The sequence below is a fragment of the Hemiscyllium ocellatum genome, chromosome 14 (assembly GCF_020745735.1).
Source record: "Hemiscyllium ocellatum isolate sHemOce1 chromosome 14, sHemOce1.pat.X.cur, whole genome shotgun sequence".
Taxonomy (NCBI): Eukaryota; Metazoa; Chordata; class Chondrichthyes; order Orectolobiformes; family Hemiscylliidae; genus Hemiscyllium; species Hemiscyllium ocellatum.
Window position 1 is genome coordinate 66449614 of NC_083414.1, and position 15764 is coordinate 66465377.

General features: G+C 44.4%; 1 protein-coding gene across 2 annotated transcripts in view; it reads left to right on the forward strand.

Annotated features, from left to right (window-relative positions):
• The window catches only part of dag1 (dystroglycan 1), a 104629-nt gene that overhangs the window by 56638 nt on the left and 32227 nt on the right, over nucleotides 1–15764 (forward strand). For both annotated transcript variants that reach the window (XM_060835755.1, XM_060835754.1), the window contains one exon: nucleotides 10429–10863. In XM_060835755.1, the coding sequence (XP_060691738.1) occupies nucleotides 10603–10863 (261 nt within the window). In that variant the 5' untranslated portion in view covers nucleotides 10429–10602. The remainder of the gene's footprint in view (nucleotides 1–10428; nucleotides 10864–15764) is intronic.

Sequence of the window (15764 nt, forward strand, 5' to 3'; positions counted from 1 at the left end):
CAATCGTTACTTCATTGCTGTGGTGGGATCTTATGCTTAATTTGGAAGCTACAATTCTTGCATTAAGACTGACTATATTTCAAACAAAGCTGTAAGCACCTTGGGCCACCCTGAGGTCTTCAAGTATGAGCTCTTTTTGTGAATAGCCCTCTAAGTCCAAAATCATCCATTTCTGCCAAGTCTAGTTAGTTTTCTTTCTATCTTAAGCACATGAATTTGTGCCACAGAGATTGACACTAAGGCTAATTGTCCCTCTGCTATTCTCTAAAATGTGCTAATTTGGTCCTGAATTTAAGAAACCCCCTTTCCGATTAAAGGACTTCCGTGTCATTGGTCTGCTGAGATGGCTGCAGATGGCAAGTAATCAACAATTCCCAGCAGCATGATCTGCTTTTCCTCAATGTTTGTAAAAGATGTTTTTTGACTCTCTGCAGTATAGCATGGCACATGTAGAGAGTTATTTCTCTATATTGCATTGCATTCTCTATAGTGAAACTAAATGCTCAGTATTGAGGGTACAGCTCCTGCACCTCCCCAATCATTAACTTGATGCAGGTATTGTATAAATTTGTGTCACCAGAGTGTGAAAGGATGCAATGTTGGATTGGGTTCAATGCTTCTGAATTAGGGAAAACAATTTAGCAAATCTTATCAATCAAATGCTATTTGGCCCCCAAAACACGCCCTTCTTTCATGAATTGACCCTGCCTTAATACTTCAGTCTTGAATTGCATCTGGTTTTGAGCATTCTATCTATTTTGATTTCTTGAGAAATTGTTCTACAGTCCATTTGTGCTCTCATTGAAATAAAGGTTCCACCAAATTCTATTATCCTATTAAACTGCCTAATTTTTAAATTCTTCCCCATCAAACTACAAGTCCAACAGAATTGCCTATTAAAAATCAAGGTGTTTTCAGATGACCGAGCTATCTTGAGTAAACAGGCAAGTTGTAGTTTTAGTATTTAAGGTTGACCTTTATTCCAATCCATGGACAGTATAGTTTCTTGGTGACAGGCTTAATTCGGAAGTTTTAAACAGCAGCCTTGGTTCTAAGTTGAGTCACTTGCTCACAATTTGGACTGGGGTGTACACAGTCAAAAGTCACACAACACCAGGTTATGATTAGATTAGATTCCCTACAATGTGGAAACAGGCCCTTCAGCCCAACAAGTCCACACTGACCCTTCAAAGAGCAACCCAACCAGGCCCATTCCCTAACACCTAGCACTCAGGGCAATTTAGCATGACCAATTCACAATTGACACAACCACCTGATGAGCAGCGCTCTGAAAGCTAGTTGGAGTGTAACCTGATGTTATGATTTTTTAACCTTGTTCACAATGTACTAGTTGGTACAATGAGTTAGGGATGGCCTTGTCCAACTTGCATCTCTGGAACTTTGTGACCCTGCAACCCTGTGGGATCTCTGCATTCCTCTTACGCTGGCCTTTTGTTTAATTCCACTAGCATTGACTGTCATGCTTCCGATAATCGAGATCCAAAATCTAAAATTCTGTCTCTAAACTACTTCACCTCTTGATCACCCTGCCTTTCACGCTTTATCACCGGTCCTGGTGACATGTCCTTTGCCTTGATCAATTGCTGTCCTGTGAAGCGCCTTTTGTCTGTTTAGTTATGGTAAAGATGTACATTAATGCAAATTGCAGTTCTTTTGACTTGTACAGTATGGCTGAAATCAGCTGAGGTTACTGGAATATGAATTCCCATCTCTTCTACTTTTTCAGGATCTTTTAGCTGATGCAGTAGAAAGTGCTTATCTGAGATTAGAATAATATTTATTGATGGGATAGTGTGGATAATGGGAACTTTTAAGTGAAACCTCATCATCTACTGGGTAATGGAAGTTAGCAGGTAATTGGAAGCACCCGAGTTTTGTTCTTGCAATATGACTGGCAGATTTGCAGGCGCAGAGTTGGAGAGAGAAAATACAACATAGACTGAATTTAATATTTCATACGCAGCAAAGTTGATTTGTCAGCTGGGAAGGAATTGTGTTAGTGAGCTGTGCAGTGAGGCAAAGTGTCAAAGACAGATTTGAACAGTCTGGCAAGTAATTGAGAAAGGGGATAATAGGAGCATGGATAATGGAGGTTTCATTGCATTATGCTCTAACTTGGGAGTAGCTGAAGTGACAGGGAGCAAGTCTCTATATCTAACGATCCTGCTGCAATCTTTGAGAGCACTTTATGTCTGTCGACTTTCAGGTTTCTGCCTGTATTTCATTCACCTTTAACATCCCTTGCCTTAGACACTATTCCTCACCAACTTTTCTGATTTAAGTGACTTTTATGATGGGCCATGATTATTACAGGTATGGAAGACCCAACTGAAGCCACATGAGTGTTATGACTCCTAAAATGTAGGTTTTCATCAACCCCACTAGCATTTGTACTGCTGAGCTTTTATTCTCTGGAGATGATTTTGGAATAAGAAACCTAAGTATGAGGTCACTGCATCTGATGTTTTGACAAAAAGACTGAGTAGTCTTGACTCAAAAACAAAAATTGCTGGAATAAGTATTCAGTCTTTTCTTCTGAAGGATCACTGAATCTGAACGTTAGCTCTGATTTCTCTCCTCAAATGCTGCCAGACCTAACTTTTTCTTGCAATTTGTTTTGTCTGATTTCCAGCATCTGCAGTTCTTCAGCTTTCTTTTTAAAGCAGTCTTGACTAGCTGGCACAGTGGTCAGCACTACTGCCTTCCAATGGCAGGGACACTGGTTCAATTCCACCCTCAGCAATCGTGTAGAGTTTGCACGTTCTCCCTGTGTCTGTGGGTTTCCTCCCATCATCCGAAGATGTGCAGGGGGTTAGGTGGATTGGCCAGTGTGTCCAGGGTTGTTTAGGTTAAGTGGATTAGCCATGGGAATTATAGGATTAGAGGGATTGGGAAGTGGGTCAGGGTGGGTTGCTTGCTCTGCAGAAGGTTGGTGTGGACTCGATGGACTGAATGGCCTGCCCACCCTCACCCCTGTACTGTAGGGATTATGATTGTTGTGGGAAGGAAGACCAAGGGAGGTTAGGAGATTCCAGAATGTAAGATCCCATGAAAAAATATATTGACTTGAGAATGATCCAGGGGAATTTTGATTTCAGCTGGGGATGCCAAGGTTAGGAAGGCTGTGGAAGATAGGTAGTTGACCAAATAGTGAATCATGCCAATCCCAAGATGTCACCTCCCAGATTGTGGTAGAAAATTGCATGAAATTTTCTCATTCTTCGGCCATCTGAAATATTTGTGCTTTTTCTGGTGTTTTTTTTAAACTTTGGAACCAACGGAACCATTGATTGTGGGAAAGGCCAAGTATAGCAGATTGTGGTTACTTTCCAAAGTGATTGTAGGAGGTCGGATGTAATTCAAACAGGAAATGGGTTTTCTAACTTAAAATAGAGAACTGAAAAATTGAAAGACTTTTCAGAAAAGTGTTTTTAAAGTAGAGATTGTGAACGTCTAGAAAGTGAAGTGACAAGCAGGCCTCGTCTATAGTTTCAGAGACTTGGATGCAAGTCTACTTTGAGGTTGAGGGTAAAGTTGAAGTGCTGTAAATTTTTTTTTTGTATGTAATGTGTGTAAAATCGTTTATACAAGATCACATAATCCATTTGAGCTGAAAGAACAGTCCTGAAAAGGTTGTGAAGAATTTGAGGCTTCTCTTTGAAACTCAGGAATTTTTTTCTCCAACCTTCAAAGCACTTAATTCAAAATGAAAGCTATCTTTCCATATTTGGAAAATGCAAACTGAGAATCCCACCCTCTGACAACCCCTTCTCCCGCCTCCAACGCACCCCATCCACCTGGACACCCCGTGCTGGCCTCCTACCCGCCCTCGACCTCTTTATAGCCAACTGCCGCCGTGACATTAACCGACTCAACCTGTCCACTCCTCTCACCCACTCAAACCTCTCACCCTCAGAACGTGCAGCCCTCCACTCCCTCCGCTCCAATCCCAACCTCACCATCAAACCCGCAGACAAGGGAGGCGCGGTGGTAGTTTGGCGCTCTGACCTGTATACCGCTGAAGCCAAACGCCAGCTCGCGGACGCCGCCTCTTATCGCCCCCTTGACCACGACCCCACCTCCCACCACCAAACCATCATCTCCCAGACCATCCAGGACCTCATCACCTCAGGGGATCTCCCATCCACCGCCTCCAACCTCATAGTCCCACAACCCCGCACCGCCCGTTTCTACCTCCTGCCCAAAATCCACAAACCTGCCTGCCCCGGCCGACCCATTGTCTCAGCCTGCTCCTGCCCCACCGAACTCATCTCCCAATACCTCGACACGGTCCTGTCCCCTTTAGTCCAAGAACTCCCCACCTACGTTCGGGACACCACCCACGCCCTGCACCTCCTCCAGGATTTTCGGTTCCCCGGTCCCCAACGCCTTATTTTCACTATGGACATCCAGTCCCTGTACACCTCCATCCCCCACCACGAAGGACTCAAAGCCCTTCGCTTCTTCCTTTCCCGCCGCACCAACCAGTACCCTTCCACTGACACCCTCCTTCGACTGACTGAACTGGTCCTCACCCTGAATAACTTCTCTTTTCAATCCTCCCACTTCCTCCAAACTAAAGGAGTTGCCATGGGCACCCGCATGGGCCCCAGCTATGCCTGCCTCTTCGTAGGATATGTGGAACAGTCCATCTTCCGCAACTACACTGGCACCACCCCCCACCTTTTCCTCCGCTACATCGATGACTGTATCGGCGCTGCCTCGTGCTCCCACGAGGAGGTTGAACAGTTCATCAACTTTACTAACACCTTCCATCCCGACCTGAAATTCACCTGGACTGTCTCAGACTCCTCCCTCCCCTTCCTAGACCTTTCCATTTCTATCTCGGGCGACCGACTCAACACAGACATCTGTTATAAACCGACTGACTCCCACAGCTACCTGGACTACACCTCCTCCCACCCTGCCCCCTGTAAAAACGCCATCCCATATTCCCAATTCCTTCGTCTCCGCCGCATCTGCTCCCAGGAGGACCAATTCCAACACCGCACAGCCCAGATGGCCTCCTTCTTCAAGGACCGCAGATTCCCCCCAGACGTGATCGACGATGCCCTCCACCGCATCTCCTCCACTTCCCGCTCCTCCGCCCTTGAGCCCCGCTCCTCCAACCGCCACCAAGACAGAACCCCACTGGTTCTCACCTACCACCCCACCAACCTCCGCATACAACGTATCATCCGCCGCCATTTCCGCCACCTCCAAACGGACCCCACCACCAAGGATATATTTCCCTCCCCTCCCCTATCAGCGTTCCGCAAGGACCACTCCCTTCGTGACTCCCTTGTCAGATCCACACCCCCCACCAACCCAACCTCCACCCCCGGCACCTTCCCCTGCAACCGCAGGAAATGTAAAACTTGCGCCCACACCTCCACACTCACTTCCCTCCAAGGCCCCAAGGGATCCTTCCATATCCGCCACAAGTTCACCTGTACCTCCACACACATCATCTATTGCATCCGCTGCATCCGATGTGGCCTCCTCCATATTGGTGAGACAGGCCGCTTACTTGCGGAACGCTTCAGAGAACACCTCCGGGCCGCCCGAACCAACCAACCCAATCACCCCGTGGCTCAACACTTTAACTCTCCCTCCCACTCCACCGAGGACATGCAGGTCCTTGGACTCCTCCACCGGCAGAACACAACAACACGACGGCTGGAGGAGGAGCGCCTCATCTTCCGCCTGGGAACCCTCCAACCACAAGGTATGAATTCAGATTTCTCCAGTTTCCTCATTTCCCCTCCCCCCACCTTGTCTCAGTCGGTTCCCTCAACTCAGCACCGCCCTCCTAACCTGCAATCCTCTTCCTGACCTCTCCGCCCCCACCCCACTCCGGCCTATCACCCTCACCGTGACCTCCTTCCACCTATCCCACCTCCATCGCCCCTCCCCCTAGTCCCTCCTCCCTACCTTTTATCTTAGCCTGCTTGGCTCGCTCTCTTATTCCTGATGAAGGGCTTATGCTCGAAACGTCGAATTCTCTATTCCTGAGATGCCTAACCTGCTGTGCTTTGACCAGCAACACATTTGCAGCTGTGATCTCCAGCATCTGCAGACCATTTTTTTACTTGAGAATTAGCAGCCTATCGTCCATTTAATTTGTGCTTAAACCAACAATGGGCGGGTGCTGGCTCACTGTGTCCTGTGTGAGCTGTTTTTCTTTATTTTTAAAGAAAACATAATTAAACGTAACTTCCACATACCAGCAAATCAAGTCCCATGTAAGACTTGAAGGATTCAGAAGCATCGATTCAGAACATAGGCAGCAGAAGTGAGTAGGTGAAGTTACAGGCTCGGAGTCGCCAGTAACCAGAGGGTGTACAGATTTAAGCTATTTGGCAAAAGAGCTAGAAGGGACCTGTTTTTTTGAAGCTGAACATTACTATTTGGAATGCACTGCCTGGAAGGGTGGTAGAAACCGATTCAATAATTTTAACAATATTTTGTAAATGGAATTGAAATTGGATGGGGAGAGGGTTGGGGGGGATGTAAGGTGGGAGTATGTGGCGACAACACCAATCACATCCTCTGGCATGTAAGGATCCATAGTGGCCAGAAATGTGTTCAGACAGTTTTTATAGTATGTTGGCTAATTCCTAGGATGTTTGAGTTAAGTGGGATTGTGTCTGTGACTCACTTCACTGTGTGACGTGGCAGACACACCTTTTTGGAAATATATTTATGCACATCTAGGTGTTGTGTATATATTTTGTGCTGAAATGTTATTGGGCATGGCATAAAGTGCTTGTCAATCGTTCATTACTTTCTGCTGCAGGAATGTGTTTAGATGCATAATTCCAAGGCCCCAGGAGGATCTTGAATTAAATGGCTGTTTGGTGCCAAGTCAAGTGAAGGCTTCCAACTGAAGGTGTAATGTGATTTATTCTGAATTTCAAACTTGTCGGCAGCACTGAACTTTTTCAGATAATTAACTGAGGAATTATTTTGTGCGTTCCCTGGTTCATTCAGAACATGCAGCTATCCAAAATTGCTAGGCTCTGCCCTGGGCCAGAGCAGTAACTGAACATTTACAATTGGGCTTAGTGACTTTCAGAGTAGGAGGGATCAATCTCAGGGCTATTGCTGCTGATTGTTTATCAGTTATCACTGAAGGATTTGCTGCTTTGAAGGCACTACATAAATACCTACTGTTATCTTGTCATAGTTATAGAGAGATAGAGATGTACAGCATGGAAACAGACCCTTTTGGTCCAACCCATCCATGCTGACCAGATATCCCACCAAACCCTTCCTATTCATATACCCATCCAAATGCCTCTTAAATGTTGCGATTGTACCAGCCTGCACCATATCCTCTGGCAGTTCATTCCATACATGTACCACCCTCTGTGTGAAAAAGTTGCCCCTTAGGTCTGTCTTATATGCTTCCCCTCTCACCCTAAACCTATGCCCTCTAGTTCTGGACTCCCTGACCCCAGGGAAAAGACATTTTGCCTATATATCCTATCCATGCCCCTCAGTAATTTTGTAAACCTCTATGAGGTCACCCCTCAGCCTCCGACGCTCCAGGGAAAACAGCTCCAGCCTGTTCAGCCTCTCCCTGTAGCTTAGACCCTCCAACCCTGGCAACATCCTTGTAAATCTTTTCTGAACCCTTTCAAATTTCACAACATCTTTCCAATAGGAAGGAGACCAGAATTGCACGCAATATTCCAACAGTGGCCTAACCAATGTCCTGTATAGCCGCAACATGACCTCCCAACCTCTGTAGTCAATACTCTGACCAATAAAGGAAAGCATACCAAACACCGCCTTCACTATCCTATCTACCTGCGACTCCACTTTCAAGGAGCTATGAATCTGCACTCCAAGGTCTCTCTGTTCAGCAACACGCCCAAGGACCTTACCATTAAGTGTATAAGTCCTGCTAAGATTTGCTTTCCCAACATGCAACACCTCGCATTTATCTGAATTAAACTTCATCTGCCACTTCTCAGCCCATTGGCCCATCTGGTCAAGAACCTGCTGTAATCTGAGGTAACCCTCTTCCCTGTCCACTACGTCTCCAATTTTGGTGTCATCTGCAAACTTACTAACTGTACCTCTTATGCTCGCATCCAAATCATTTATGTAATTGCATTTGCTGAAGAATGTTCTAGTGATTAAAAAAATCAATATCATTCTTCCTTCTATTCTGTTGATGGGCTTCCCAGTTTTGACCCTATTATTCTGTTCTAAGGGTGGGAGTTTGTGGAATTGGAATGTTAATCACCTGTTGATCATGTATGGTGTAATCACATTTGTGTTTCATTTGGCGACTGCAAAAACGGCAGCCAACTGAAACCTCTGCTTCACACAAAGCAGTATGTAGACTTGTTTACCAATCAATGTCAAAACTACATGTGGCACCTTTTAACAGCACACCAGGAAAACTCCCTGTGCATAGTGTATTTGAAGTGTACTTGCTCTCTCTAGTTGGGTTATTGCTGGTAATGGGATTGTTCAAACTTGTGCCCAGTTCTGATATCCCACTAGGCTATGTGCAAGTGACCGTTCACGAGAACTTTGACTGGGAACCCAGGGAGCATTGCCCAATTATGCCTTTCTGAAGCCCAAGCAAATTGAGGCTGCTGTTTTTCTGTCCTGAGATCAGCTACCTGAACCATGAAAGCTAGTTAGAAATTGTATAACTGTCTTAACCTAATTGAATAATGAAACATGAGTTTCTGAAGTCATTTAAATGAAAAATCTAGAAATTTAGTCTTAAGATCTGTTCATTTTGCCGCCTTCCATATCGATAGCAGTTGAATTATCAGGAACAGATCCCAACATGAAATGAAGATAATCTTCGTGTGGAGGGAGACTTCAGAGCCAATTGTTCAAAATCATTTGTTACTTCCAAGCGTACTACACTTCCACTTTATTGAAATAGTTACTTGAAGCCTTAACAGCTTAATGAAAAGTACCTTTTTGTCATACCGAGTTCAGAGGGTAATGTTCAGGAAGTATTTAATTAAAATCTCATGGAGGAGATCTGCAGATCAAGCAGGCATTCGCACTGGTAAGTCATTGTATCTTTTTAAAATGCAAACCAGGAATTCTTGGTTAGCTTCCAGTCCTGCAGATGAGAGCATTTGTACTCTTCATTGCAATGGTTAACTAAGGGGTAATGCCTTTCTTTTTAAAAAAAAGTGTTATTGTTCTTTTACTGGTGGTCATTGAATTTTGTTCCAGAGGGTAGATCAGAGTTGATGTCTCAAATTTGAGATTTCAAAAGGATGAAAGGACAAAAGACTTGAATGAAATAAATTGAGTTCTGTTATGATATGTGAGGAAGCAACAAAAAAATGCCTGTAAATTGAGCATCGCACACAAAAGAAATGCATTGGAATTTGATTACTGGGCCATTCTTTCTTGGTGTTTCATTGCCAGCTGTTCACACCTGACTCAGTGTGCACTATTTAGATGGCATCCTTTTTAACAATTGAATAATTTTGGGGAATTACGTTAGAATTAGGCTTTATTGTCACATGTACTCAAGCACAGGGCTACATGACCACAGCAAAGTGTACAAAGACACCATTTCTGGCATCTTAAGTGTGAAGACACCTCGTACACAATCTTAGGTATAAATTTAAAAAATGAAGAAGTATAGATGAAAGTTCAACATTACAGGCTTTCTAAAGCAGGGTCTTCACCTCACCTACAAGTCCACACTGGACGGTGAAGTCTTGAATTACTATAATGCTGCTCAGTAACCTTGCTGTAGCTAATGCCCATCCCAATAAAAGTGAGATTTACTGAGGCCAACTGACATTCAGGATTGTTAATTTATTTTAAAAAAAAATCATCCCTTGCTGAAAATCTGCATTCCTTCACTGACGCTAATCCAGCTCTGACAAGCATGTCGCATGCATTACCCCACTGTTTGAGATCTTGCCTCATTGCACATTCCTCACATGCTGCCACTTGTGCCAAGGCTTGGGGCTGGGCTGCACCATTCCAGTGTAAATGCCAGATGGTTGGCATCCTGTGAGCTGACATTTATGAACTGTGAATGCAACCCAGACACCCAAGTTCAGTTGTTTTGCAACAATACAATTGTCCTTATTAGTTAGTTCTCGGTAGAAAACACATTGTACTGTTCTAAACATGGAAGGAGGTCGTTCAGCTCCTCAGAACTTTTTTCGCTGTTCACTTTGATCATTGGTGATCTTTATATCCCCATGTTGGATCCATTCCCCTTAATATAATTTCCTAACAAATATGTCTTTCGCAGTTTCAAGGTTTTCAATTTATCCCCTGCCTTTCTACATTTGAACAGCCTTGTATTAATATTAAGATTAAGCTCCCTTGTGCTGGTCGTCTCTGCCAGAGGAATTTCTCTAAATAATGTATTTGTTCTTTCTCCTTTATTTGCAGGTTGTTGTCAGACACCAACCACAGAGGATAAATGATAGGATTGCAGCTGGTGTGACTTTAAAATAAGAGTATCGCCGCAGTGTTGGGTTTTCTCTCCCTGCAGCTGCTACTACCTGATCAGCACTGTCTCTACATTTCTGTTCTATTTTAAATTGCCTCTTCTGGCTTTGGAGAATGCTTCTGCTGCACGAATTGGGGAGGACTCTGTTGTTACTTGAGCTTCTGGAGGCGGCAGTGCTGGCACACTGGCAGAATGAGCCAGTTCAGATCGTCAAAGACTTGGACAGCCAGATCGAGGCCTCCATGCATTCGGTGCTACTGGAATCGGATGCCCCCGCTGTGTCCTTCAGCGTCCCAGACAGCTCTGCGTACATTAGCCGGGCCTTTACGATGCGGATCCCATCTGAGGTGCTACCTGCCCATGTGACGCTCAAGGTAATCGTGTGTCTCACCTTTCACTGACTCACAGTAACCTTTATATGAAAGCACAATAACTCCATGTTCTCTATTGCAAAGGCTTGTTCACTACTACCCAGTTTTCACAATGTATTAAATTGTGGCCAGAATTCTGTAAAGGAGGCCATTTGGCCCATTGTGCCTGACTCTCCAAAAAAGCAGTTCATCCCCTCACCACCTCCCCATAAATCCTGCACATTCTTTAAGATGATAATCCAATTTCCTTGAGTGCCAACGTGAATCAGCCTACATATGTTTTCAGAAAAAAAATCACAAAGTCCAGTATGTGGAGTGAAAGGGTCGGACTGGGGCTTGAACTTGTTAGACCAATGGTGTTTTTCAATGACTTGCACAAAGCTTATAACCAGAATGTGATCATTTTAATAGTGAGAAATCTGCACCTTCTATTAGAGTCATAGAGATGTACAGCATGGAAACAGACCCTTTGGTCCAACCCGTCCATGCCGACCAGATATCCCAACCCAAGCTAGTCCCACCTACCAGCACCCGGCCCATATCCCTCCAAACCCTTCCTATTCATATACGCATCCAAATGCCTCTTAAATGTTGCAATTGTACCAGCCTCCACCACGTCGTCTGGCAGCTCATTCCATACATGTACCACCCTCTGTGTGAAAATGTTGCCCCTTGGGTCTCTTTTATATCTTTATCCTCTCACCCTAAACCTATGCCCTCTAGTTCTGGACTCCCCGACCCCAGGGAAAAGATTTTGCCTATTTATCCTACCCATGCCCCTCATAATTTTGTAAACTTCTATAAGGTCACCCCTCAGCCTCCGACATTCAAGGGAAAACAGCCCCAGCCTGTTCAGCCTCAAATCCTCCAACCCTGGCAACATCCTTGTAAATCTTTTCTGAACCCTTTCAAGTTTCACAACATCTTTCTGATAGGAAGGAGACCAGAATTGCACGCAATATTTCAACAGTGGCCTAACCAATGTCCTGTACAGCCGCAACATGACCTCCCAACTCCTGTACTCAGTACTCTGATCAATAAAGGAAGGCATACCAAACGCCACCGTCACTATCCTATCTACCTGCGACTCCACTTTCAAGGAGCTATGAACCTGCACTTCAAGGTCTCTTTGTTCAGCAACACTCCCCAGGACCTTATCATTAAGTGTATAAGTCCTGCTAAGATTTGCTTTCCCAAAATGCAGCACCTCGCATTTACCTGAATTAAACTTCATCTGCCACTTCTCAGCCCATTGGCCCATCTGATCCAGATCCTGTTGTAATCCGAGGTCACCCTCTTTGCTGTCCACTACACCTCCAATTTTGGTGTCATCTGCAAATTTACTAACTGTACCTCTTATGCTTGCATCCAAATCATTTATGTACACATAACGTTACGCATTTTATATTTATGGCTTGCACCGAATGCTCTCTGCTGCCTGGACTGGTGGAGCTACATTAACACTCAAGCTCCATATTGTCATCTGTATGAAAGCAGCCCATTTGACTGGTATCATACTGCTATCTCTGTCAATTCCAGCTAGTGGCAGAGTCTGTCTGCAGGATCTATTGCTGTGATCCACCAGATTCCTCCCAGGCCTACATCCACTACCATCCAGACGGGGATAGCAGATGCTTGGGAATCACTTGCCGTCCAGGCTCCACACAACCTGACTTGGAACAATATCACCAGTCCATCTGTTGCTGTAGAACGGTTGTAGTTTGGGTCTCCTGAATTGCAAAGACCGCAGTGGTTAACCATAACAAATAAAAAATAGGAACAGAAGTAGTCTATTCGACCCCTCAAATCTACTCCACTGGTTCAAGGCCGCAGTTGTATACCACTTTCTCCATGGTAGTTAGGGGAGGTGATGGCCTAGTGATATTATCGCTGGACTGTTAATCCGAGGGCTTGGTAATGTTCTAGGGGACCTGGGTGCGAATCCTGCCTTGGGAAATGATGTAAATTGAATTCAATAAATATCTGGAATAAGGCATCTAGTGATAGTGACGCCATTGTCAATTGTTAGAAAAACCCATCAGGTTCGTTCATGTCCTTTAGGGAAGGAAGCTCCTGTCTTAACTTGGTCTGATCTACATGTGACTCCAAACTTGCAACCCAACTGCCCTCTGGGAAATTCAGAGCAGATAATGGATGCTACATTGGACATGGACATCATCTAGCCAATGAATGAATTTTTAAAAAATAGTTGAGATTAGCAGTAAATAGCAGACTAGTCAGCAGTGCCTACCTCATGTCAACCAATTTCAAAGAACTGTTCCCGATTAAGGTTAATTAATAGTTAATGGTAGTGCCCTGGGGAGTGTTGAGAACAGAGCGATCATAGGTGCACATTCATAGTTTCTTGAAAGTGGCATTGGAGGTAGACAGGGTGTGAAGGAATTTGGCACCCTTGCCTTCCATTGGTCAGAGCATTTAGTACAGGATATATGTTGCAGATGTATGAGATATCGGTGAAGCCATTTCTAGAATACCACATCCAATTCTGGTCACCTTGCTGTAGGAAGGATGTTTAACTAGAAAGGGTACGGAAATTTACAATGATGTCCGCTGGGACTTGGCGAGTTTTGAGTTATAATGAGAAGCTGGATAGATTGGGACTTTTTTTTGCTGGAGCATCAGTGACTGAGAGGCGACCTCAGAGGTTTATAAAATCATGACAGATGTAAATAAGGTGAATAGCCAAGGTCTTTCTCCCAAGGGTAAGGGAGCCAACACTAGAGGACTTAGGTTTAAGATGAGAGGGAAAAAATTTCAAAGGGACCTGAAGGGCAACTTTGCACAGGGTGATGTGTATATGGAATGAATTGTCAGAGGTGGTGATAGAGGTGAGTGCAGTTACAGCATTTAAAAGACATTTGGACAGGTACATAAATAGGCTGAGAGAGAGAGAGAGAGATATAGGCCAAGCACAGGCAAATGGGGCTAGTTCAGTTTAGGATATCTGGTTGGTGTGGGTGAGTTGGACTGGAAGGTCTGTTTCCATGCTGTATGACTCTCTAGGGAATCCTGATTGTGGCTTGTGTAACTAGGATCCCCAGACCGTATCATTCATGAGGGGAGGCTCCAGCTGTCCCTTTACTTGCCCCACCCTGGCCAGATGGGAGCCTGGATTCGCTTGGTCCCTGTCCAAAATGAGTGGTAGCATCCTTGATCCCTTCACTGATCCTTCTAAATTCATTCCCTGGTCTGTGCTGCATGAACTAATCCTCCTCCTGGACACAGTGAAGTTTGCATTGAAAACTTGAGTCTTTGTGAATTGATAAATTGAAGCGTTTGCCTGTTGTTCCAGATGATTTGTGCAGCCTTAAGATCTGGATTACATTCTGAGCAGTTCCAGCTGAAAATCTATACAGACTGCTTTATTCAGTGACCTACAGCTGTCTGGCCAGATTGGAGAGCTTTAACTTTCTGCAGATGTGGCAGAATTTTAACAACTGTGTAAATTTACTTTAATAATTTCTCACATTTTGAATTTCTAAACAAATCCATGAGAGGCTAACATATCAGGGCAGTTTATCTCTGGAATCTGAGGAATTTGTAGCTTGTTCTGACTACTTGTTATGAATGAGCTTTTTATTTTTAAATTCACCATTGTATCTTCCCTCTTCCGTGATTGGGTTGTGTTCCAAGGGGCATGAGCCAGTCCGCTGTACTGCATACAAGTGCCTTAGCCCTTTGTGAACCCAGATACTCGGTCTCAATGTTAGCATCCAGTATCTTTACTTCACAAAATAATCCACAGGATTAATATTGAGTTTTAATAAATTCATAGCTAAAAGCCTGTACATTTATTGTCTTCCTCAGTTGCCTTTAAAAAGGTTATGGTTGTCTAGCTTTAGTTCATAAAGACCTGTGTGGCAAAGGTGCTTCTGTGCTGTAGGGAGTTCCAGCAGTTTGACTCCTGGAATGCTGATGGAATGGTGCTGTCGTATATCTCTGCCAGGATTGGATGAGTCTAGGAGCTGATGGTGTTCCTTCACATCTGTGCTGTTCCCCATCCTAGATGTTAGAGGTCACTGCTTTGGGAAGTGACTCCTCCTTCCTACCAGTTCCCACTGACCAGAATTCAAGAGCAAAAATATCTCTTCCCATTCCCAGGAACACCGATGTATATGCGCTGTCTCACTTGCCTGTGTGCATGTTATTGCTCAAGTGCAAGCACGCACACGGGCATACTGCACTTCTCCTTATTCCCCCCCCCCCAACCTTCTGTTGCTTACAGGTGGGGTTCAGGTTTATAAATAGCCCACTAATCTTCCCACCACTTGTAGACAATCTTATCTCAAAGGTTGCTTACAAATATGTGAGTGTGGTGGACATGCTTTACAAGAATGGTACAAGCAAATTTCAGCTCTAAGCGCATTACGGACATGAGAAAAGCTTGGACGCAGTTTGAGGAGCACCTTAAAGAAGAAAGGAGAGGTGGAGAAATTTCAGAATTTGGGCCCTTAGCAGCCAGAAGTAGAGCCAATTGTGATGGTATGATTAAATTCAGAGAGGTTAATGAGTTGAGAATTGGAGGAGCACAGATCTTGGAAAACTGTGGTATTGGAGGAAATTAGAGATAGAGGTGTAATGGCCTGGAGAGAATTTGGAATAAAGCTGACTGAGACTTGTAAAGCCATTGTAAACAAGGAGCCAGTGCAGCTCAGTGAACACAGGGGTAATGGGTGAACAGTACTTGGTGCAAGTTAGGACCTCCGATTTATGGAAGGAGTCTGATTTAGGAGTATATTGGAATGGTCATAGGCATGACTGAATGTTTCAGCAACACTATGACACAGGCAGAGATTGGCAAAGTTATTGAGGTAGAAATAGGTGGTTTTAATAACCATGAAAATATATGGTGTAAAGGTTGGACTCAAATATGACATCAAAAT